This window comes from Acomys minous, assembly GCF_964271855.1.
Source record: "Acomys minous genome assembly, chromosome: 12".
NCBI lineage: Eukaryota > Metazoa > Chordata > Mammalia > Rodentia > Muridae > Acomys > Acomys minous.
Window position 1 is genome coordinate 14,046,148 of NC_140493.1, and position 22,728 is coordinate 14,068,875.

The 22,728-nt window shown below is 47.8% G+C and overlaps 1 protein-coding gene across 10 annotated transcripts in view; it reads left to right on the forward strand.

Moving 5' to 3' along the window:
* The window catches only part of BRD1 (bromodomain containing 1), a 47,411-nt gene extending 24,946 nt beyond the window's left edge, over positions 1-22,465 (forward strand). For 4 of the 10 annotated variants that reach the window (XM_084803194.1, XM_084803195.1, XM_084803192.1 and 1 more), the window contains 7 exons: positions 1,576-1,836; positions 6,954-7,451; positions 17,761-17,896; positions 18,364-18,491; positions 19,568-19,677; positions 19,854-20,008; positions 21,037-22,465. In XM_084803194.1, coding sequence (XP_084659320.1) covers positions 1,576-1,836; positions 6,954-7,451; positions 17,761-17,896; positions 18,364-18,491; positions 19,568-19,677; positions 19,854-20,008; positions 21,037-21,220 — 1,472 coding nt within the window. In that variant the 3' untranslated portion in view covers positions 21,221-22,465. Of the gene's footprint in view, positions 1-1,575; positions 1,837-6,953; positions 7,452-9,097; positions 9,477-11,331; positions 11,600-17,760; positions 17,897-18,363; positions 18,492-19,567; positions 19,678-19,853; positions 20,009-21,036 lie in introns of those variants that run through there. The other 6 variants (XM_084803197.1, XR_014783514.1, XM_084803198.1 and 3 more) reach the window with 6 other exon arrangements.
* Positions 22,466-22,728: the final 263 nt, after the last annotated feature.

Consider the following 22,728-nt stretch of genomic DNA (forward strand, 5'->3'; position numbering starts at 1 on the left):
TGTTTCTTCAGTAAGTGAATGTCCACAGTAAATGGGAGTTGGTGGTCCACGTTGGAGCATGAAGTTTCCTGTATTCACGGTTGTTACCAAAAGCTGAGGTCCTGTGTTCCTGTTCTGACTTTCCTGTCTCCTTCTCTCACTGTCCTGGAAAACAGTGGGGCTGTACTGATTTGTGTCGCACCCTGGATTTTTCTTTCTCTTGAGCAACAGCTAATCACTGTGTCTTCACTCTTTGCCTTTGTTTTTTTGTTTGTTTGTTTGTCCCCCCTGACTTCCGGCCTTCTGTGTGTCTGGCCAGAGAGACTGTCTATCTGTTAGTACTCAGGCATCTGCAGGGCATATAGATAGAATTCTTTTTTTCACCATAGAATGTAGCGCCATACACCTGTAATCTCAGCACTCAGCAAGCTAAGGGAGGAAGTTTGCCACAAGTTCAGGGCCAGTCTGGACTATAGTGACTTTAGGCTACTCTGAGTTACATCCTGAGACCCTGTCTAAAAAACCAAAACTGATCCCAAAAATATAGTTAGAAAATAAATCCAAGCAGGCTGGACTGCGTGGTTTAGTAGTGCTTCCCTAGCATGCACAAAGCCCTGGGTTTGATCTCAGCACGGCATAAACTGGACATGGTGGCACAAGGATTATAATCTCAAGGTCCTCTTGGCTATATAGTGAATTAAGGCCAGCCTGGGTTCTAGCACTCAGGAGGCTAAGGAAGGAGGATTGCAAGTTTGAGGTCAGGCTGGGCTGTGTAGTAAGACATGAAGGACAAGAAGGCATGAGCCTTGGAAAGGCTCTGCCTCTCTGTTGCCCCTGCTCTTCCTTTGCCTTTTTTATTTTACTTCATGTAAATCAGTGTTTGGCCTGCATGTATGTCTTTGTGAGGGTGTCTGGAACTGGAGATACATAAAATTGTGAGCTCTCATGTGAGTGCTGGGTAATGAACCCAGGTCTTCTGGAAGAGCAACCAGCGCTCTTAACCCCTGAGCCATCTCTCCAGCCCCTCTTTTTTTGCTTTTATCTTCACAAAGTTTAAAGGATTTCTTTGGCCATTTCATTAATTTAAGGTCTGTAGTCAGTGTTCCTAGAATTTGGGAAGATGTGTGGACTCTGCAGCCTAGTCTGCATGGACACAGTGATTCATATGTAGGTACTTTAGCTAGGATGTAAACAGTCCGCATGTTTGCATCCTGTCACCTCTGTTAGCAGTCCATCTTGCCTCTGGGCTGGTGGTCTCATGCATGTCTGGTGGTCTTAGTGCCTCTCACTTGGCATGGGCTGTTTATACAGCAGGACAGAGCTGGGTCCTGTTCCAAGAAGGCCACACATGTTACCTGCACATCCCCTGCTGTGGCCACACTGACTGGAGGAGAAATTCTCCTTTAGGAGTGTCTTTTTTTCTCCTTTTGGCAACAGCCTTCTCATGGGTTCAGAATAGGGGTAGAGGGTGCATGGCATCGAATGGTGGAACTTAGAGCTTTGGCCGTGCCAGTCTAAAGAATAGTTGGGACCAGCATGTTATCTTAAGAGGTGCCCAATGATCAGGTGACTAATGATGCTTGTTGTTTGGTTCAGTGGACAGGTTGCTGGACCCAGCCAACAGGGCCCACATGAGCTTGGAGGAGCAGCTGAGAGAGCTACTGGACAAGTTGGACCTCACCTGCTCCATGAAGTCCAGCGGCTCACGGAGTAAACGGGCAAAGCTGCTCAAAAAAGAGATTGCTCTTCTCCGAAACAAGCTGAGCCAGCAGCACAGCCAGTCCCCACCCTCAGGGGCAGGTACAGGAGGCTTTGAAGATGATGCAGCTCCACTGGGGCCGGACACAGGGGAGGAAGGTAAGCATGAAGGGATGGGATGCCACACCCATGGACGTGGGTGTCTCTTATCAGGCTTAAGTGGTGCTCTGTTGTAAAACGATGAATTTGTAAGTTTTGAAGGTCATAGAATTCTGACCACTGCATATTCCGACCAGATTTTTGATGCCCTTTGAAATGATGTTCTGGTGTGTGCTGCCTGTGCTGTATTTTGGCATCTAGTTTACAAGCCTAAAGGCATGGAATGAGGTTTTTCTTTAACTTGAGCCTGAAAGACTTTTTAAAAAGGATAGTTTAGATCTGATACTGTGCTGAAGGTGGCTTCTATGGTAGGAAAAAGAAATATCTTTGTTGTACCTTGTAAATTGAAGCAGAGTATTAGATGATTGGACAGCCTAAAATTGTTTTTACTTTGTGTGTGTAGGTCAGGGGACAGCTAGTTCGAGTTGGTTCTTACCCGGCCCCTTACAGGACCTGGGGCTTGAACTCAGTGCTCAGGCCTTGTAAACACCTCTACCCTCTAAGCTCTTTTGCTGGCTTTGTGATACTTTTTGAAATGAGTAATTATTGCTAGAGTACACCCGAGCCCTGGGCTGTGAAGGGTGGGAAGGAGACTGAGTTGCTTCTTGGCACTGGTCTGTTCTCAGACTGCTCAGCAGCCTCACTGTCTTGTGGTCAGTGTCTTGGTGGACACTGTCTTGTCCTAGCAGCATTGGGTGGCATCTAGGGAAAGAGCTAGACAGCTGAGATGTTAGGATGAGGAGGAAGAAGATGAGACCACGCCCAGCAGCCATTCTGTGGAGGCCTCTGTGAGTGGAAAGTCTAGAGACTCATAGCATCTTTCAGTCTGCTTGCCCCAGTCTCCACATTTCAGTTCCCTGAGTAGAAAGAAAAATAAGACCTGCTCCTGCCACTGTCGTTAGCAGTTTGCCTTCTGGCCGCCCTCTTTATTTTTCCTGTTTTATTCACAAAGTCATAGGAAAACATTAAAATAAGTCAAATGTAATTGTAGGTTGCATTTGATCTGTGTGGCTGTCAGACATGGCTTTGAATTGCTCCTCGTGCCGTGGCTTCACGTTTGTGCCATGTTTAATTCCTCCTGCAGATGAACAGTGGTTGACTGTCTTCTCTTACATGGCTGTGCTAGGCAGCCAGCAGAAGCCAGGGCGAACGCCACTGAGTCCTCCTGGCCTTAGAATTGACTTCCAGTATGGCCAGTTGTAAGTTCCATTCACACCCTGTGCCTCACCATTAGGTAACAGGTTTCACTGGTCCACACAGTAAAGGTTTTATTTTTCAGTGTGTGACCCATTTGTCCTCATTCTCTAAAAGCCTAATTATCAGCACATGCAGTCAGTCTTCTGCCTGTGTTGGGAGCTCTGTGCTTTCCTTAGGGAACAGTGCCTCAGAGGACCGTTGGCAGACTGATGCACCCGAGGCACTGCTGTTGTTGCACTCTGTGGTGGCCCACAGAGTGAGTACCATTGCCTGGTTCCCATGCTAGCCCTGTGCAGGCTGAGGAGGACCCTTGGGTCCAGCCACCCAGTGATCTATGCAGTATTTGTCCTGAAGGGTCATCTGGGAAGGAGGTTTATAGGCAGGACAGCTCGCTGATACTGCAGTGGCTTGCTCTTGAAAGAGAACCCTGACCTCTGTCCTTACAGCTGTGTGCAGAATTTCACCCGCCCCGCCCCTCCCCCCACAAAGTTCCCTCACTAGTGTTGGTTTTGCCGGGCTCAACTCGAGGAAGAGCCAGTTGGGCGACCAGTGCTTTACATGCTGAAGGCAGCATATTGGTGATAGCTGAGCAAATGCCTACGATGCTGTTGGCCTGTATTTAAAACTCAGGAAAAGAACTTTTTCTTTAGCCGAGAGGAATGATGAATGGAGAAGGAAACAGCCTGACAGTCTATTCTGAGGCAGATCTGTGGGGTGGGCTTCAGGGCCCCTTAAGAAGACTGAATTCCAGATAGGCAGTAGGAAAGTACACAGCTGTTGGTGTGGACAACAGAGGCAGGGCTATGAGGTTGTTATATGTACGTTGAGACAGAGCCCAAACTCAAGACACTGCATAGTCCATTACACTCTTCGCAAAGAGAAGCGGTCACACACGCCAGAGGCAGAGGCAGGTAGAGCTCTCTGAGTGTAGAGCCACTATGGTCTACATACATAGTGAGTTCCAGACCAGCTAGGGCCGTGAGACCTTGTGACCCTTTACCAAAGGGGGGAAAAATCCATAGGGTTTTCATACCTCGGAAGACGTTTCTTAATGTAAAATAAGCAGTCTCACTTAAATTACAACTAAACAACATTTTTGTGTTTGTGTTTTGTGACATTTAGTTGTTTGCATTAGAGGAAACATCAGCAGTATAGCTGTTGGGAGGCAGGCCTAAAAGACTAGCATCTGAGGAAAGAGATAGGTCCGGCTGTCTTGGGCAGGGACATGCCCTGGCTTTCTAGTGCGAGCAGAAGGCTGTATCTCAGGAGGCCTTCCATGTTGACCTGAAGGTTGAAGAGCTCCAGTCAGTTGAAGGCCGCGGGACACCTGGAATGGGGTGATGACGAGCCTGTGGGACGGACAAGCTTGAGCTCTTAGACCTTCTTATTTATTGGGGTTTTAGTGGACTAACCAGGAGCTTTGGGGAGACCAGATCTAGTGCTAGTGAATGAATGGTGACCACCTCCTCTATGGGTAGGTTATGGGGTGTCTCTCTCTCGCTGAATGAAGATTCTGGGCCAGATGAGCACCGCCAGTGGGCATCGCTGTTTACATAGCAGCTGTGCACTGCTCCTGCTGTAACCCCTGTTAAAACTCAGCATTGAGTACAGTGTACACTGCTGCTTCAGGCCTGGCAGAGGAAGGGAGCAGCAGGTAGATTGCTGGTGGGAATGGTGCAGTTTCTAGTATTTTGTGGAATGTCTCTGCACACTCTTGCTGTGGTGTCCATAGCTGTCTGTGGCTTTGGTAGAAGTATTAACTTGGTAACTCTTAGCCACAGAGACTGGATAGGAGATCTGCAGTGCCTGGAGCCCTGGCAGGAGGCCCCCGGGGCCCCATCTCTGCTGGTCTTGTACTGCGTGGGGCTCTCCCATCAGCCTTGGCCCTGAAGGGGCCATAGAGACTGGATTGGGCATTTTGAGAACCTCAGTTAGGATAAGCTGCTTAGGCACTCAGGAGGTAGAGACCAGTGAGGGAGGAGGAGGCAGGAGGCGAATTCAAGAATTGAAAATGAGGGCTAGAGATATGGCTCAGAGGTTAAGAGCGCTAGCTGCTCTTCCAAAGGTCCTGAGTTCAATTCCTAGCAACCACATGGTGGCTCACAACCACCTATAATGAGCTCTGGCCCCCTCTTCTGGCCTGCAGGTGGAACACTGTATATATAATAAAGTTTAAAAAAAAAAAAAGAATTGAAAATGAGCCTGATAGTAGTCACCGGCCCCAGCCATGTACCAGCCTGCATACTGTCTAGTGCTGGCGACTTCTGTTTTCACGTTTATGTGCACCAAGAATACCATGCACAGTTCTGCACTAAGCCTAATTCCATCTTCTCAGTGTCCCTGTGTGCTTTGCAAACACTGTCTTCTAAAACTCGTAATGACCCCTAGCCTAAGTGGGCATAAAGAATTTTGTCGTCAACATGCCAGTGATTCAAGATTGAGCATTTCCACTTCCTTGGAATTTTAATCTCCAAGTACAGATTTCTCGGCCCCCCCCCCCCCCCAGCATGAGTTTACACACCCTTATCTCCTGGATAAAGCTTTTCAACAAAAGATCTCTTAACAGGCTTTTTGTTGAGGCTCTGCTTCCCCCACTTGGTGGTGGAGTTGCCTCTTAAGAGGCTCCACCTGCACGCTGCTAGCACACTTCAGTCTGGCCTCATGCTCAGCTTTGCATAGCTGATTGGAGGTGCTCAGGAGACCTTCCTTGGCTTAGAACCTTTGTTCTGAGTTAATCAAGTGACCCAGGGCCATACCCGGCACTTTTAAGTTGTATAGATTTCCATTTTCAAAGTGACTTTTGAGTTTAAAGTATTGTGACATAGTGCAAATGTTTTGTAGAAGTTTGTAGTTTGAGTAAAATAAAAACCATACCTAGTGATAATATATGCTGCTTTGGATTGTTTAAATTGATGCTCTTGGTTTTTCTGTAGTGAGAATCTCAGAATCAGTCTTGTCCAGAAAGAACCCTTAGCAGTTTAGCCCAGCAAGCCTAACCTTACACCGTGGGCTTTACTGCTATTCTGTAGCTTGAGCTTTTTGTGTGTGAAAACAGGAATCTGCTTCTCTCTGGGGTTGAACTTAAGATTAAGATATCAGACCCATATTTTTATTTTTATTTTATGTATATGAGTGTTTTGCCTCTGTGTAAATGTACCAAAGTGCATGCCTGGTGCCATGGAGGCCAGAAGAGGGTGCTGGATTTCCTGGAACTGGAGTTACGGGCAGTTGTTGGTTGCCATGTGGATGCTGGGAGCCGAACTCGAGTCCGTTGCAGGAGCAGCAAGCCCTCTTAGCCTCTGAGCCAGCTCGTCAGCTCCCATATTGGTAATTTATAAACAGCATCTTAAAAAGGTGGAAATAATTTTGTGGGTCTTTTATGAGGGTGGAGTGGAGGAACTCACTGGTTGTCTGCATATTCTAAGGGAGTAGAAGGTCGTCCCCAGCCACTCCCAAAGCTTGGGCTGTGACTTAGGAAGCCCTGGTTAGATAATTTCACATTTGTTTCCCTTCTCTTCACCACCATGTGGTGAAGCATAAATTGCTGAGGGAACCTTTTGAGGCTCCCTGAGTTCTGTGACTGTTTCGCCTTCCTCACGGTAAGTGAATATTGATGCAGCGATTGTCCTGAACTCAGATAAGGTTTTAAATATTGCTGTGTGTTACATGCTCTTTCACAGTTCTTTCCAGAACGTATCTTGTGCACCTGGGCTTAGGACACGAGGCCCGAAATCTTTGGTTAGGGAAACACACACAGTGTTAACTGATGGCCCCAGGCTGCACACTGCTCAGCAGACCGTTGTGTGTGATGCTGTTCCTTAATTGAATTAGTGTTTTGGTGGACTTCACATTTATATAAGTTTTATAATAGATTTTATAATCTTCAGTTTTCAAAATCACTTTATTTATAATTTTTTCAGGAGATAAATCTCCCCCTAAACTTGAACCATCAGATGCATTACCTCTTCCTTCAAACTCGGAGACTAATTCAGAACCACCAACCCTCAAACCAGTAGAACTCAACCCCGAGCAGAGTAAACTATTCAAAAGAGTCACATTTGATAATGAATCACATAGCACTTGCACTCAGAGCGCACTGGTAAGCGGACACCCTCCAGAGCCCACCCTCGCCAGTAGTGGCGATGTGCCGGCGGCGGCGGCCTCCGCAGTGGCGGAGCCATCAAGCGATGTAAACAGACGCACTTCTGTTCTCTTCTGCAAATCGAAAAGTGTAAGCCCCCCAAAGTCTGCCAAGAACACTGAAACCCAGCCAACTTCTCCTCAGCTAGGGACCAAAACCTTTTTGTCTGTAGTCCTTCCGAGGTTGGAGACTCTACTGCAGCCAAGGAAAAGGTCGAGGAGCACATGTGGAGACTCCGAAGTGGAGGAGGAGTCCCCGGGAAAGCGCCTGGATACAGGTAAATGTCAGGGGCAGCTCTCTCCAGGGATCTGTTACTGTAAAACCACTGTACTGAGCTTTTGCTTCTGCAGCATGCTCTTCATTTCTAGAGGTGGAGACAGACAACATGAATTTCCTTTCTAAAGCTGAGAACTGTTTTCAGGCAGTGGCCATTCAGCCTCTTGGCAGCACAGCAGCTGGGTATGGCTGGCCCTGACCCTCCTTTGTCCTCTTTCTCCTTCCCCTGTGGTTTTTCACACTAGAGCTTTGAGTGTGGTTTGGTTGAGTACCTTGACTGTTGTATGCATGGATGTGTGTAAACTGTGACCTGGCTCGGAGTGTGTTTGTGTCTGAGGTCAGTTCCCACAAACGCAGGCCCATAGATTTGAACCTGAACCTTTCCTTCTTGAAGACTGCTTGTTCCCTGGGCTCTCTGAAAAGAATCTGTCATCTCATTACTTGTAATACTTCACATAATTAGTTTAAGGAATATTTGAATGTTTCCTTAATTTTTTTTTTTTTGTAGCTTGTTTTAGTACATGTGCAATGTGCTGCTAATGCTAGAAAATCACACTCAGAACTTTTTCTCATCTACTGCTAAGCATTTTCCCTTTTAATGGAGATGGTCCTTTAAAATAAAATAAAATAAAAGAAGCTAACTTTGCTGAGTAATGGTGGCCCACGCCTTTAATGCCAGCACTCATGAGGCAGAGGCAGGCAGATCTCTTAGTTCGAGGCCAGCATGGTCTCCAGAGGTAGTTCTAGGACAGCCAGGATTATACACAGAGAAACCCTGTCTCGAAAAACCAAGTAAGGGCCTGAAAAGATGGCTCAGAGGTTAAGAGCATAAGCTGTTCCTCCAAAGTTCTGGAGTTCAATTCCCAGCAACCGTATGGTGGCCCACAACCATTTATGAGATCTGGTGCCCTCTTCTGGCATGCAGGCAGAATACTGTATGCATAATAAATAAATAAACAAAATTAAAGAAAAGAAAAGAAAAACCAAATAAATAAAAAAATTAGTTTATTCTTGTCTTTGGTCGGGCAGGGGCATGGCACAGTGGGCATACATGTGTAGGAGGGAATAAGTCTTTAGAAAACTTGTGGAGTTGGTTATCTCTTTTCACTGTGTGGGGTGGAACTCAGGTCATCGGCTTGGGAGCAGGTGAATCCCCACTGGGCCATCATCACCTAGGCCCACCATTGAACCGTGTTTCTTTTTCCAAGAGGTCACCACGTATGCCTATACCTTTAGCATCTCCATGAAAATTCCCCGTGCTGTGCTTGAAGAACCTGGCTTGGCTTTCTCACAGACTCCTATCTAATCCCCAGATAAAACAGTGGGGAAGGGTGGTGTTTGTGTTCTTGAGCAGTGACTGCCAGCGTCAGTTTTCAACATCTGCTTTCTGTTTGGGACAGGTTTGTACTTTTGCTTTTGGTCTTGGGTTAAAGCTTGGTTGTTAGTCTCTGCTCTCCTGTCATACCCTGCTAAGTGTCTTAGTTACTTTTCTATTGCTGTGAAGAGACACATGACCAAGGCAGCTTGTAACAGCATTGACTTGTGGCTGGCGGCTCTGGAGGCTTAGAGTCCGTCACTGTCACGGCATTCGGGCAGGCATGCTGCTAGAGTGTTAGCTGAGAGCCCGAGCCTCTATCTGATTCATAGGGAGAGGAGAGAGATCAAGCAAGCAGGAGAATGAAGCTAACCGGAAATGGCTTGGACTTCTGGAACCGTACAACCCACCCCCAGTGGCACACCTTCTCCAGTAAGGTCTTTCCTCCTAATCTTTCCCAGTTACACCAACTGATGACCAAGCACTCAAATGTAAGGGTTTTTTTGTTTTGTTTTGTTTTTGTTTTCGTTTTTGAGACAGGGATTCTCTGCATAGCCTTGGCTGTCCCGGACTTGCTTTGTAGACCAGGCTGACCTTGAACTCACAGTGATCCGCCTGCCTCTGCCTCCCGAGTGCTGGAATTAAAGGCGTGCGCCACCATGCTGGGCAAATGTAAGGTTCTATGGGGGACATTCTCATTCAAACCACCACGTCCTATTCCCTGGGGCTCTGTAGGCTGTGGTCATGTCACAATGCAAAATGCGTTTAGTTTGATTTCAAGAATCCCAGTAGTCTCACAATTTCAACAGTTTTAAAAGTCCAAAGTCATTTTAGACTCATGTCAGTCTCTTAATTTTAACCCCTTGTAAAATCAAAAAACAAAACAAAATAAAACAAAAAAACCAAACCAAAACCAAACCCAAAAACAACCCAGGTCACATACTTGCAACTACAGTGGCACAGAACAATACATTGACGGTCCAAAAGGGAGCATAGAGAAGACATGCTAGACCAAAGCAACACTTTTAACCCAGCAGAGCAAACTCCAAATCTTACAGCTCTATGTCCAATGTCAAAGGGCTTAGATGGCACTTCCCTTCCAGCTTTGCTGACTGCAAACCACATCTCTCTAACGGACTGGTTCCATGCTGTCTTTGCAGCTCTCCTTGGTAGACATCTCGTGACTTTGGCAACTTGAACATTTTGAAGTCTCATATGCAATCCAGGCTTTGCTTTCACAGTTTCACATAATAACCATTGTGGACGGCCCCATGCAGGGACTCCCCTGCCACACACCCGGTCTCAGTGGCTTTCCTTAACAGAGGAAGAAGATTCCACAACTTCTTTAGTCTTGATTCCTTCAAATCTCTAAGGTCAGAACCACCAGGCTAAAGAGCTATATTAGGCAGTTGCTTGGGATGGAACCTGGTCCTGCTTGAACTACATTGGCATAAGCTTTAATTTATTGTTGCTGCTTAGGAACAGATCATTCCTTAGGCCTCTTCCGGCACACAAGTTGCAGGGTTAGCTGAGCAGTTTCACCCTAGGACACCCCTCCCTTTATTCTACTTCTCCGGATCTCTTTCAGCACAAGCTTTGGCTCCAAAATTAAATTTTCTCCTTAAGCTATGTATTTTGTGTTTTCTTTTTGTCCCACTTGCTCATTTTCAATGTAGACACACATAAGAGCGATTACTAATAACTATACAACAGAGTCATTATTAGGGGAAATCTCCACCAATAAAAGAAAGTTCCAAATTCTAATTAGTCTCAGGTAATTCTTTGTTTTTGTTGTTGTTTTTTGAGATAGGCTTTCTAAGTGTAGCCCTGACTGTTCTGGAACCCGTTCTGTAGACCAGGCTGGCCTCGATCTTGGAGATCCACCTGCCTCTGCCTCCCAAGTGCTGGGATCAAAGGTGTGCCCTACCACCTCCTGACATCTCGGGCTGATTCTCAGGACAAGGACAAAAGCAGCCACATTCTTTGCAGAAATACCACAAGAATGGTCTTTAGCCCAGTTGGTGATGTTGTTTCCCTCTGAAATCTCATGCCCTGGGCTCCACAGTCTGCATGGCTTTCAGGACTACTGTCTTCTAAGCTCCCGTTAGGGTGGCCCATTAAGCCTCACAGTGATAAGCCACTTTTCTAGTCCAGCGTCCCAAAGTCTTCCAAGAACCAGCACAGTCAGGCCTGTCACTCCAATACTTCCTGGTACCAGCTTCTGTCTTAGTTCCTTATCTACTGCTGTGAAGGGTAGCTTGTAAAAGCAAGCATGTCATTTGTGGCTCAGAGTTCCAGAGAGTTAGGGTCCATACTGTGCATCATGGCACTGGAGACTTAGCTGATCATAAGTGTGAGGCAGAGAAAGTAAATGCTAACTGGGAATGTCCTGGGCTTTTGAACCTGGAAGCCCATCTCCAGTGACACAGCTCCTCCAAAAAGACCACACCTTCTAAACCTTCCCAAATAGTTCCACGAACTGGGGACCAAGTATTCAAATGTGTGCTTGTGTGGGGGCCATTCTCAGTCAAACCACCACAATAAGGAAACTTGCATTTTCTTTCAGGTACTCTAGTGTTGGATGCTTTCTCCTGCATGTCAGCAGGGAGCAACACATAGATCTTGCTGACGAATGAATTCTGGTTTCTGGAACCTTGCCAGGTGGTCTGATCAGAGAGTTGGGTGGGCAAGGCTGGCCTGGTAGTGTCAGTGGACTGTTGACACCTTCATCTCTTCCTTTCCCCATCTGTTGGGTTACCTGGCTTTGAAGCACCATACCCAGAAGAGCATTTTCTGACAAAGGCAATAAATTGTGATTTTTATTACCAAAATAATTCCTTACAAATTTTATTTCTTTTGTGTGTGTCAATGTTGGAGATTGAATCCAAGGCCTTGTGGCAAGTGGTATACCATGGAGCCCTATGTAATTTTTTTTTAACATTTATTTATTTGTGGTATGTGTGTGCGCGCGCGCCTAGTGTGTACACTTGCATGCATGCCACAGCATGTGTGTAGATCAGAAGATACTCTCTACCATGTGGGTCCCAAGGATAAACCAGACTTATGTAGCAAGCACCTTTACACTGACCCATCTTGTTGGCCCTTAAAAAAAAAATTGAGACAGGCTGTTCTCGAACCTTTTCTGTAACTTAAATAGGCCATAACTCATTAGTCTCTGACCTCAGCCTCTGAAGTAGCTGGGATTATAGACTTGTAACAACAGGCCCATCTAATTTCATTTTTATTTTACACTCAGTAATTTTATAGAAACTTTTCCCAATGCCCACTTATTTTGATAAGTTGATAATAACACTTTAAAATTCCGTAACCCTTGGTTTTATGAAGCAATTTCAATATGGCACAGGAAGTAGATTATAGCTGAAGTTGTTTCCATTCTTAGGAGTATAGCTTTAGCTCTTCCTAGCCACTTACAAGGAAGGACTCTGGTGTTGTGACACCCCCTCCCCATCCCCCCAAGACAGGTTTCTCTGTGTAGCCTTGGCTGTCCTTGTCTCACTTTGTAGACCGGTCTGGCCTCGAGCTCAAGCGACCCACCTGCCTCTCTCTGCCTCCCTCAGTGCTGGTATTACAGGCATGCACCACCATACCCGGCTTTCTGGTGTCCCTTTGAGTTCACTGAGAGTCCTTTGTTGCTGAACTGGCTATGATCAGCTGTGCTTTGGTGCAGGGAGATTGTCTCAGTACCAGGTGACATGCATGCACCAGATGGAATGGGAGTGGCCTTCTGCCCCCTCAGGGTTCATATCAGCAACAGAAAGTGTGTCAACCCTGCAGGACACTGTAGGAAAAGCTCTCACCCTGTAGCTGCTGTCAGAGCCCCTGCTGTGTACCAGACAGCTTCTGCCAGGAAGCCCAGCTAGCCATATGGGCTCTGCTAGACCATTTGTCACCTGTGGGCTGCTAACCGTGGAGTCCATGAAGTGTCATGTGTGTGCACACATGACTGGAGTTCTTTTTGGTTTCTCAGTGATAACGGTGAGTCCCAGGAAGTCTTAACTGTAGACCTTAGTACATGTGCCCCCCCAGTGCCTTTGACCCTGACTGAAATGGAGATTTCTGCTTTCTTATTCCAGAATGGCAGTAGATTTCAGTGGATGCATGGTGAATTCCTAATCGCACTCCTGAGCAGCCGGGAGCCTTGTTAGCACTGAGATCTGAGCCTCAGGAGCAGGAGGCGTCCACTCCTGCATCTGCCCCTGGTGGGCCAGGCAGGGGCTGAGCGGGCCCATCCTACCATCGGTGCTGGCTGCGCCTCCACCTGAGCCTACTGGTGTTCTCTGCACACCTGGATTCCTTGTTCCAAGTTGCAGTTCTTCGCTGTTTGCGGACTTGAGTATTCAGAACCTTCTGATCTTTTCCAGGTTCATCTGGCATTGTGAACTTTTAGGGAATTCTCTGGTGCTTTCCAGTGCACAGCAAGATTCCAAGTTAGATTTTTAAGTATGGACTCCCTTGTTCTAAAAATGCCACCCACAGGCCTCACTTGCTCGTGCCCGTGGGACAGGCAGGACATGTGGGCACTGCAGAGCATGGCATGACTGCTTTTATGGTTATGTTCTTTGGAGCTGGCTCTGTGTTGTAGATTTCTATACTCTGCTTGTTTATTTCCATCAATGGACCATCAGGCCAGGACCTGTGTCACCTCTCATTTTGGTACTCTGGCATGGAGCTTCTCAATGAAATGGGTGTGGTGGTGGCGAGCCAGCACAGTGTCTTCCATGGCCATTGACTGGTGAGGGAGGAGATGATCCCTGCCCTTGCAGTAAGACTAAACGGCTTCTTCCTGTTCTCCAGGTTCTCAGTTAACTACTTATGTGCCTGGGTAGCTCACTCTTTGGATCCTAATCCTTTTCTCTTAACCTCAACTTGGACTGGAGTTCTGCTAAATGGCCTCTTGGAATGCAAAGCCTTCGCTGCCTCCTTGCCTTGCTCCTATTTCTTGAGGATCATACTGGAATCATCTGCTGAGCCATCCTCTAAACAGACACTCAGACACCTACCCTTGGAGGAGATCTCTGTCTTGGGCCAGCCTGCCCCTCTTCTAAGTCAGCCCAGCAATTGAGAGGAGCCTGGGTGCCCAGCAGACACCTCAGTGCCTCAGGTCTTCCTGGGGCTGTGGCGGGAGCTACCGTAGCTTGGACAACACAATCCAACCAACAGTTTGAGCCTCATCCTGAGCACGTTCAGAACTGGCCTGTGATGACTGGGGGGCTCTGGTTAGGGGAGCTTGGCCTAGGTGTCTGAAGGGACTGTACATGCACACTGTCTAGAATGGGACCTAAGTGGAGCGCCCTACTTGGTTATTAGCCTCTTTTATTTCTTTGTTCTCTACCTGATTTTCTTCTTCTCTTTTAATTTTCTCTTGGTTTATTAAGCAGTGCTAGTCTTGTTGGTAGCTGTGCAAATGCCTGCTGAGCCAACTGAGAAGTCCTCCTGGAGTGGCCCTTAAGTGGTCACTTTAGCCTGGCCTTTGGCCTCTCTTGGCCACGTGCAGCAGTGTCTTCTTAGACCGTACTCATGAAGAGCGGAGTGGTGGGTAGGATTGCCTGGTTTGCTGTGCTTTTACTGAAAGGTTAGAAGATGCACCCTACGTGAAGTTCTGCTTTACTCAAAGTGAAGTGTCATCAGAAGATAAAGATACTTGTGCTGCCAGCCTGAAGTGGTTGCATTCCTAGCCTGAGCACTGTGCCCAGCATGGGACACAAGCTTGTTGACCTGCAGGAGGTGGGAGCTTTGGGCAGCATGATCTTGTGCTGTCATGTTTCAGTGAGGCATCTCTCTGGTGGTAGGTGTAGCATGCACACAGTGACCACCCTCTCAGGTACATCTCAGCCCATGTGGGGTCTGTGGAGGGTGGAGAGCCTGGTCAGGCTAGTTAACGGGGCCCTGATACTCTCACTTGCTGCTCTCTTGTGAGTTCTTGGCATCATGCAGGTTGGGAGCCCAGGATAGAAAGGATTGTTTCCCTAATTTCCCAGTCATGCCTCAGCTTTGCAAGTAGAGCACATGAGATTTCTCCTTTACCTGTGGGTGTGAGTTGGAGATCTGAGTGCCCCAGGGGCCCCTTAACTGGTCACTCTGTGTACCCCAGCTGTGCTGTAGACAACCTGGGCCAAGGGGGAAACCTTTAAGGGTGCTATGGTAGTCTGGGGCTGGGTCTACCTTGGGACTTAGTTGCAGTGGTACTTACGTGGGTTCCTTTGGGCCTGAGCAAGATGTTTGAGCTCTGCCTTGGTCTTTGGAGACCTTATTAGGACCCTCTGCAACATGTGCTTGGGATTGTTAGCTCTGTTTGGGAACCATCTCATCTTTTTGTTTTGTCAAGGGTGGCAGGCATGTATGTATGTGATCTTACATAACAAGCCTCCGTGCTAGGAGGGCACCTTGCTCCCTTCCTGCAGCTGAAGTGAGAATCAGTGGAGGAAGTGGGTCACAAAGGAGGGAGGCAGCGACTGCTCATGCCTGGCTTTGTGTCAGTCATGTCTTTTCCAGGCAGTGGCTGCAAAAGCTTTTCAGGCTTGCGTCTCTGGTCCACGTTGCCTCTCAGGAGGCAGTATCCAGGGCCTTGGACGCCCACAAGAATCTGGTTGTGCCGTGCAAGCACCCTAGTCCTGTTTGGGTTGTAGCACCCTCTGGAAAGCAGGCCCAGAGAACTGCTTTGCTCAGCAGGCCCCAGGGGTCTTTTCTGGAAGCTTCTCGGGTTTCACAGTGGCTGTGCCAGCTTTTAAAGGTGCTGTGTGTTTTTATGTATCATATAAAAACTTTCTGTAAACTTAGGAGCCCAGATGTAGTGTGCCCTGGTAATTAAACACTTGGGAAAACTGGGGAGAGACATTTAATCATATATTTTTTTTTCCTTCTCAGAATTAGAAACCGCTTAGTTTCTCTTTTTTCTTCTGGGTCCTATACTAGGGTATCTTCCTAGGACAGAGATGCCAGTGATGGGGACCTGCTTGTCCAAGACCTTCCGACTCAGACCTGCTGGCAGCTGCCTGCTCCACCTAGCAATGGCAGATAACTCTGGGCTTATAGTCTTCTCTGAGGTCCTCTGGCTGGGCGTGGTAGTGCTCACCTTTAATCCCAGCACTTGGAGGCAGAGGCAGGGGGATTGATGTGAGTTCAAGACCACCCCGGTCTACAAAGAGAGGCCAGGACGGCCAAGGCTACACAGAGAAACCCTGTCTCGAAAAAACAAACAAACCAACAAACAAAAAAACTAAAGTGAAACAAACAAAAAATCCTGGATACTGGAACAAGAGCTCTGCCCCTCTGTCTGTCCGTCCAGGTTGTCAGGGCTGCCCCTGTTTTGATTCTGCTGACCCAAGTCTGCTCCCCTTGAAGGCAGCAACATGTTCCACTGCCTTCTAAGAAGTCTTGGGCCTTGAGGCCTTTTAACAGTGAGGTGTGGAGCTGGGTGTAGTGGCACACGCCTGTAATCCCAGCCCTCGGGGAGCCAGAGGCAAGCGGATCTCTATGTGTTTGAGGCCAGCCTGGTTTACAAAGCGAGTCCAGGACAGTCAAGGCTGCACAAAGAAACCCTGTCTTGAAAAACCAAAACCAAAACAAAAAACAAACAAAACTAAAAGACAACAACAACAACAACAAAAAAGAAAGCTGTGTCTTTTTTGCCAGAGAGCAAACAAGAAGCTTCACAAGATGCTTTTTTAGCACAAGCAGGTGCTTTTCACAGGCGTGATGTGGGAGAGTGCAACAAAGACATTGTAATCTAGACACTTACCTCAAGTATTTCTAAGAAAACGTTAAATAAGTTTACATATTTTACTTTGAAAACTAGGTTTTTACACTTTTAAGGTTATATGGGGAAGATGGGTGTGTCTATGAAAGCAAATGCCTGCTTGTTCCCAACTCCTTCCCGCCTTCAAGCTGGTACACCAGAGGGAGCAGGCAAGCGTACAGCCTGGAGACAGGACCCTGCGATTCAGGGAGGGCTGTGCAGGGCCACGGATAGATGTGCCTTGTCCTACTTACTGGCTTCAATTGAAGGTCAGATTTCCTCAGGAGGCATATGGTAGCTGCATTCACTTAGATCTGTCTTTATTAAAGTACTTTACAAATACCCAGATGATGTGGTTGCGTTTGTCCAGAGTCATACCTGATGACCAGTGGTTTGGCTTCCTGTGGGAGGGTGTGTGAAGGCTGGCCTCAGCAGGGGTCCAGCTCCACGCGCTGTGGTGCTTGGGGACTCGAGAGTGCTCAGATGATTTGGGCCCATACTTTCTAGTTGAAAGTGTTTTATCTAACATTTAAAAAAAGTTCTTGTTAACATCTATATTTTGGTTCTCCCCACCCCACCCCCCATTGTGCTCATGGTGAGACCTAGTATGCAAATACTCTACCACTGCACTATATTGCCCTTTTTTTTTTTAACCGAATTTTCTATTTACTATTCCCTAAAGTGCTTTCTATTATTTGCTGGTCTTATTTCTTTTCCTTTTTTTGTTTTTTTTTGTTTTTGAGACAAGGTTTCTCTGTTTAGCCTTGGCTGTAGAGTAGGCTGGCCTCGAACTCAAGCAATCAGCCTGTCTCTGCCTCCTGAGTACTGGGATTAAAGGTGTGCGCCACCACGCCTGGCTGCTGGGCTTATTTCACCCACTAGTGTGTCTGTGTCCTCTGAGGTCATGGGAGTGAAATAAGATAGTGGTTTTTGTGTACCAGTGCTCTTGTGGGGCCGGGGATGTGGCTCAGGTGGTAGAGTGCTTAGCTAGCGTGCACAAAACCCTGGCTTTGATCCCCAGCACCACAAGAACCAGATGTGGCTTATGACTAACCGGGACGTAATGGAGGATGGAGGCAGGAAGATGAGGAATTGAAAAGCAACCTGGCCTCTAACGAAACCAAGGTTGTTTGGGAACTATATTCTAGTTTTAAAGAAGACAGACGTGTAGGAGAAAGCTGAGCTGAGCTGCTGCTTTGGTGTAGGTGACCATGCATCTGTCTGCTTCTTGTGTTCCAGGTCTCACCAATGGCTTTGGGGGTCCTAGAAGTGAGCAGGAGCCGGGCGGTGGCCTGGGGAGGAAAGCTGCGCCCCGACGGCGCTGTGCATCTGAATCCAGTATTTGTTCCAGCAACAGCCCGCTCTGTGACTCAAGGTAAGCCCTGTCCTCTGGAGCAGGCTGTTTGGCTTCCTTCTGATGACCTGAGAGAGACCGCTCTGGAGTTATTTCATGTGTGTGCTCTGCCATTCAGGGACAGTTTCGCATGGGATAAATTGATCTGCTTGGTAGAATTTAACTGGGAGTCAGAAGTAAAACTACGTAAATGGTTAATCTAAGTTAATATATAGTTAAACTTACACTTCGTACCTTCAACACCCCAGTTTTTTCTCGTAGTGAGATTGTGGTCCCCAGTGTCCTGCCTATCTGTATTACAGTGGCCGCTTTGTGGGGGGGGGGGGGGGAAGGTGATCTAACTCTCTCATTGGGACAGCCCCAGTTTTCTTGGGTCTGCATACCACATAGTCCCTTGGCCGCCCGGCACCTGATGTTGGATGAAGCCACAGGCAGGGGACTCGTCACTGTAATCTCAGTTTGACTCATCTCTGCTTTTCCTCTTGAAGTTTTAGTACACCCAAGTGTGGGCGAGGGAAGCCTGCCCTTGTGCGAAGGCACACGCTAGAAGACCGCAGTGAGCTGATATCCTGCATTGAAAATGGGAACTATGCTAAGGCCGCCAGGATTGCAGCGGGTAAGCTGGATACACTTTGTTTGTGGGCGTTTTGGAATACAGACAATGGATGAGAGACAAGATCTCCCCTAACAAAGTCTGGGCTGTGAGTCAAGCCCTCCTTTGAGAAAAGCTGTGAGCTTATGCTTCTTCGTCAGAGGGTTGCTGTATGGCCTTCAGGCCTGTCCTGGGCTGCAGGATAGACACTGTTGTCATGCTGGGACATGCTTAGCTCTGGGTAGCTTCTGATCATCAGATTTGCTCAGGCCAGGATCTATCCAGAATATCTGCCTGTACGACTGAACAAGTTCCAGCAGGGGGGTCATTCCTAGCATCAGGCCACAGTGCAAGGGAAGGGAGCCTCACAGGCTGATGCTGTGTGCACTTTCCTGTCAGAGTGGACCATGCCAACTCCAGGACTAGAAGTACCTGCTATTACTGCTTGAGGTTTGGGGCTTTGCTGGCGGCAGCTCTCTGTGAAGGCAGCTATGCTCAGTGAGTGTCAGGCCAGAGACTACCGGGAATATGGTGTGGCCATAATAGGCTGCAGTGAGGTGTGCTGGGAACATTGGGGATTATGAGTTATGGAGACACTAATACATTTTACAGCTGTGAGGTGGGACCAGGAACTGGTTGGACACCACTTACCAACAGTAGCCATTGTGGACTCTAGGGGTGTGTCCTGGGCTGCTGGATATATTCAGCAAGGCTCAGAAGAGCAAGGTGGTTTGGAGCAAGCCAGGACTTGTATTTAGTTTTTGGTTGTGTAATAGGCATCTGGTACATGCCAAGGCCCCTATATTTAGAATAGAGAGAGGTTGGAGTGTGGTGAGGTATTGAGGACCTGGAGTCATAGGCCTTCTTGCTTGGGAGGACGGGAGGCAGGAAGGTCTTTGACAGGCTTCTAGGCCCAACCTCCACAATAGGAACAGTGAGGTAATCTGCCTCTCTCGGATTGAGATGGTGCCACGTTTTCTTGCTCCAGCAGCCAGGGAAGCTGGGGCCTGGGTAGCGGGGCTTTCCCCAGCCCTCAGGGCTTTGTGGCTGTGTTGGGGGTTCTCCTCCTGGGCCTGACTCTGGGGCTCCGTCTTTCCTAGAGGTGGGACAGAACAGCATGTGGATTTCCACTGATGCTGCTGCCTCCGTCCTGGAGCCCCTGAAAGTGGTATGGGCCAAGTGCAGCGGCTATCCCTCCTACCCAGCACTGGTAAGTCTGGAGCTGGGAGGAGGGTGCTGGGCTGGGGCCCCAGTGCATGCTCTGTACCTGAGTTCCTGTGCGGCCAAAGGTGTATGATTGTCATGTCTTTGGAGGCCGTGAGCGTGTAAGGCTGGTGGCTCTGAGTTTGCGAGTGCTCTTGAGTCACTGGACCATGTCCTTGGCAGATCATTGACCCCAAGATGCCACGAGTGCCTGGCCACCACAATGGTGTCACCATCCCTGCCCCGCCCCTGGACGTGCTGAAGATCGGTGAGCACATGCAGACCAAGTCTGAGGAGAAGCTCTTCCTTGTTTTGTTTTTCGACAATAAGAGAAGCTGGTGAGTGTGATTTCTGGGGCTCTGTAGTCCCAGGACATGCTGTGACCTATGCTGAGTCAGGGTGGCTCCAAGTAGTTTGTGTCTTGTTCCTTGTCTGCTGAGAAGGGCACTGTTCAGTGACACCCCGGGTTTGTGGAGTGGTGGTCACTTCCTGTCTGACAGCTTCTGCCACTTCCTAGACTCCTGAGTGGCTCACGCTGTCTTCATTTTTTTGCTCCAGGCTCTCTTGCAATGGGCTTTCTGACCCTACTGCTCTGCCAAGACACAAGCTCCATCCCCTTTCCTGAGTTTTCTGCCAGGAGTTCCCTGTCCATCTCCCCTATCCTGCCTCCACCCAGAACTACTAGAACGCCTTGTAAGCCATGGTTCAGATCCTAAGACTCCCTGAGGGGGTCTTTTCTGCTGACATACTGACCATATTTAGACTCCAGCCTTTTCCTATGTGGCCCTTTATAGCTGGGTCCTGTCTGCGGGGCGTGCTTGGGATTAAGAGCTGCTTCGTAGCACCCTGTGGCATGGCCACGTGAGGAGTTACCAGATCCCTGTGGTCTTTTCTCCCTGCCCTGGCTCCTCGCAGTTGATGTTCATCAGCGGGGCTTACACTGGCCTTGCCCACTCGATGGTCCTGTTGCTTGTAGTCTCCTCACCCATCCTAGAATGCCGCCTTAAGCTACTCTTGGGTTCACTGACCCATGTTACATCACACATGCATTCTCTTTTGTCCCTTGTGTGCCTATGTGTGTATACCTGGGCTCATCTTGTGCATCACATGCATAGGTATTCTTGGGCTTGTCCTGTGCGTGTTCTCCGTAGCCGCTGGGCTATGTCTGGTTTTCATGCCTTACTGGAGTCCAGTAAGGGCTGACCAGGTAGATGCCATGTGCACCGCAGCCATCCTGCACGAGGCTCAGCCTGTGGGGAGCTTGGCTTGTAATTCCTACCAGGTTTCTTCTTATGCACAGGGGCTGATGGTTAGCGGGCTGTACTGAGTGTGCCTGCCGGCTCATGCTCTGTCTTCTCTCTAAAAGGCAGTGGCTTCCCAAGTCCAAGATGGTTCCTCTTGGTGTTGACGAGACCATCGACAAGCTGAAGATGATGGAAGGGAGGAACTCTAGCATCCGGAAGGCTGTGCGGGTCGCATTTGATCGAGCCATGAATCATCTGAGCCGGGTCCATGGGGAGCCAGCCAGTGACCTCAGTGACATTGACTGAGGTGGCTTCCAGCCACAGCCAGGCGGGAGCCCTGTCCATAGTGTTAATAAGCTGTACATGTTTGTATATTGTTCAGAACTTAACTTATTCTGATTTTCTAGGTGTAGTTCTTTGATTCTTTTTCCCCAGGGAGGGGGAGGTTTCACTTCCAAGTTTTCTATGAAACCATCGCGTCTTGGCGCTTTGCAAGTGAGGCAGACGCGTTCCGGGCAGTGCGGTGTGGGTGTCCCGCTGGTGGTGCCGAGGCCTCGCTTACTTTAATCTGTAGGGTTTTTTTTTTTAAAGACTTTTGAATGTTTAATAATTTTGTAGATCATGCTCTTTACACAGAGTACCGCTTATTTAATAAGACGGGATGTAAATTTACAATGACAAATGTGTATTTTAAGAAAGAAAATGACATTATTTTGAATGGTACTTTGTGCAAAGAGGGAATAAATTTATGCTGTGTGCATCACTTGCAAATCACCAAAAAATGTCCCGCCAGCTGCTGCCGGACAGGGCTCTTTCTCATTGTCCTGTCTGCCCTGAGTCTCCTGCTCCGCCCTGGCTCTTGCAGGCGTGCCTCCCAGCGGGTTATTTATTGTAGAAAGTGTACTCATTTGCTTTATAATGAAAAATAAATTTGCAAAGGTATATTGATATGCATTTTTATACAGGCACATAAAAATTCAACTTGCTGTGGGAGCAGAATGTGTTGCGTGGTTATATATATGACTGGCCTGTGTGTACTTTTGATTTTGTAACTTGTAATCTTTTGTTTACAATGAGGGGCTTTCTGTAACTTGTTTTAATTTAGAACACTTTGGTAGCAATAGACCTTTGGATACATTTTTGTATGGTACATGTGATGTATATAGAATTAGTACTTTATTTTTATTTTTAAGAGGTAAAGCATTATGTTAGGGGGAAAGGCAGGGTGGGTTTCCAAATTTGCATTTTTATATTAAAAATAAAGTGAAGATTTGGACAGTGTGGCCCTCTCATTCCTGCATCACTAGGAGGCTGGGTGAGCTGTAGCCCAAGGTACGTGAGAGCACCGAGGCCTTGCTTGGGTGGTGTGGCCAGGTAGATGACACACTTGAGCTAAACAGTTGACCTGGGATGGCATTATTTATTATTTTGCCTAATCATATTTTTATTTTAAAGCTAAATAGTTACTAAAAAATTTTTAAATGTTCTCTTAAGTCTACATGTTTGTAATATCTCCATAGAAACTTGAAAATAAAAAGTCTTCCTTTGGTAGTTCTTGTCCCGTGTTTGGCAGATGCTCATGTGCCCAGCATCCCTTTCCACCTCTGTGAGGAAGACCGGGGTGAACCGAGGTCTTGGGGTTGCATGCTGAAGGCGGGCAGACACTGCTGGCTTTCCACCTGTTGTCCACTGCTTCCCACCTGGCCTCCTGCTGTTGAGTCTGGTTTCAGTTGTGGTTGACTTTTGCCCTGGGACAGCCTGTGGGGTGGAGCTGGTGCATGTGTAGGCTATGGGTGTGAGCTGCTGCAGGAGTA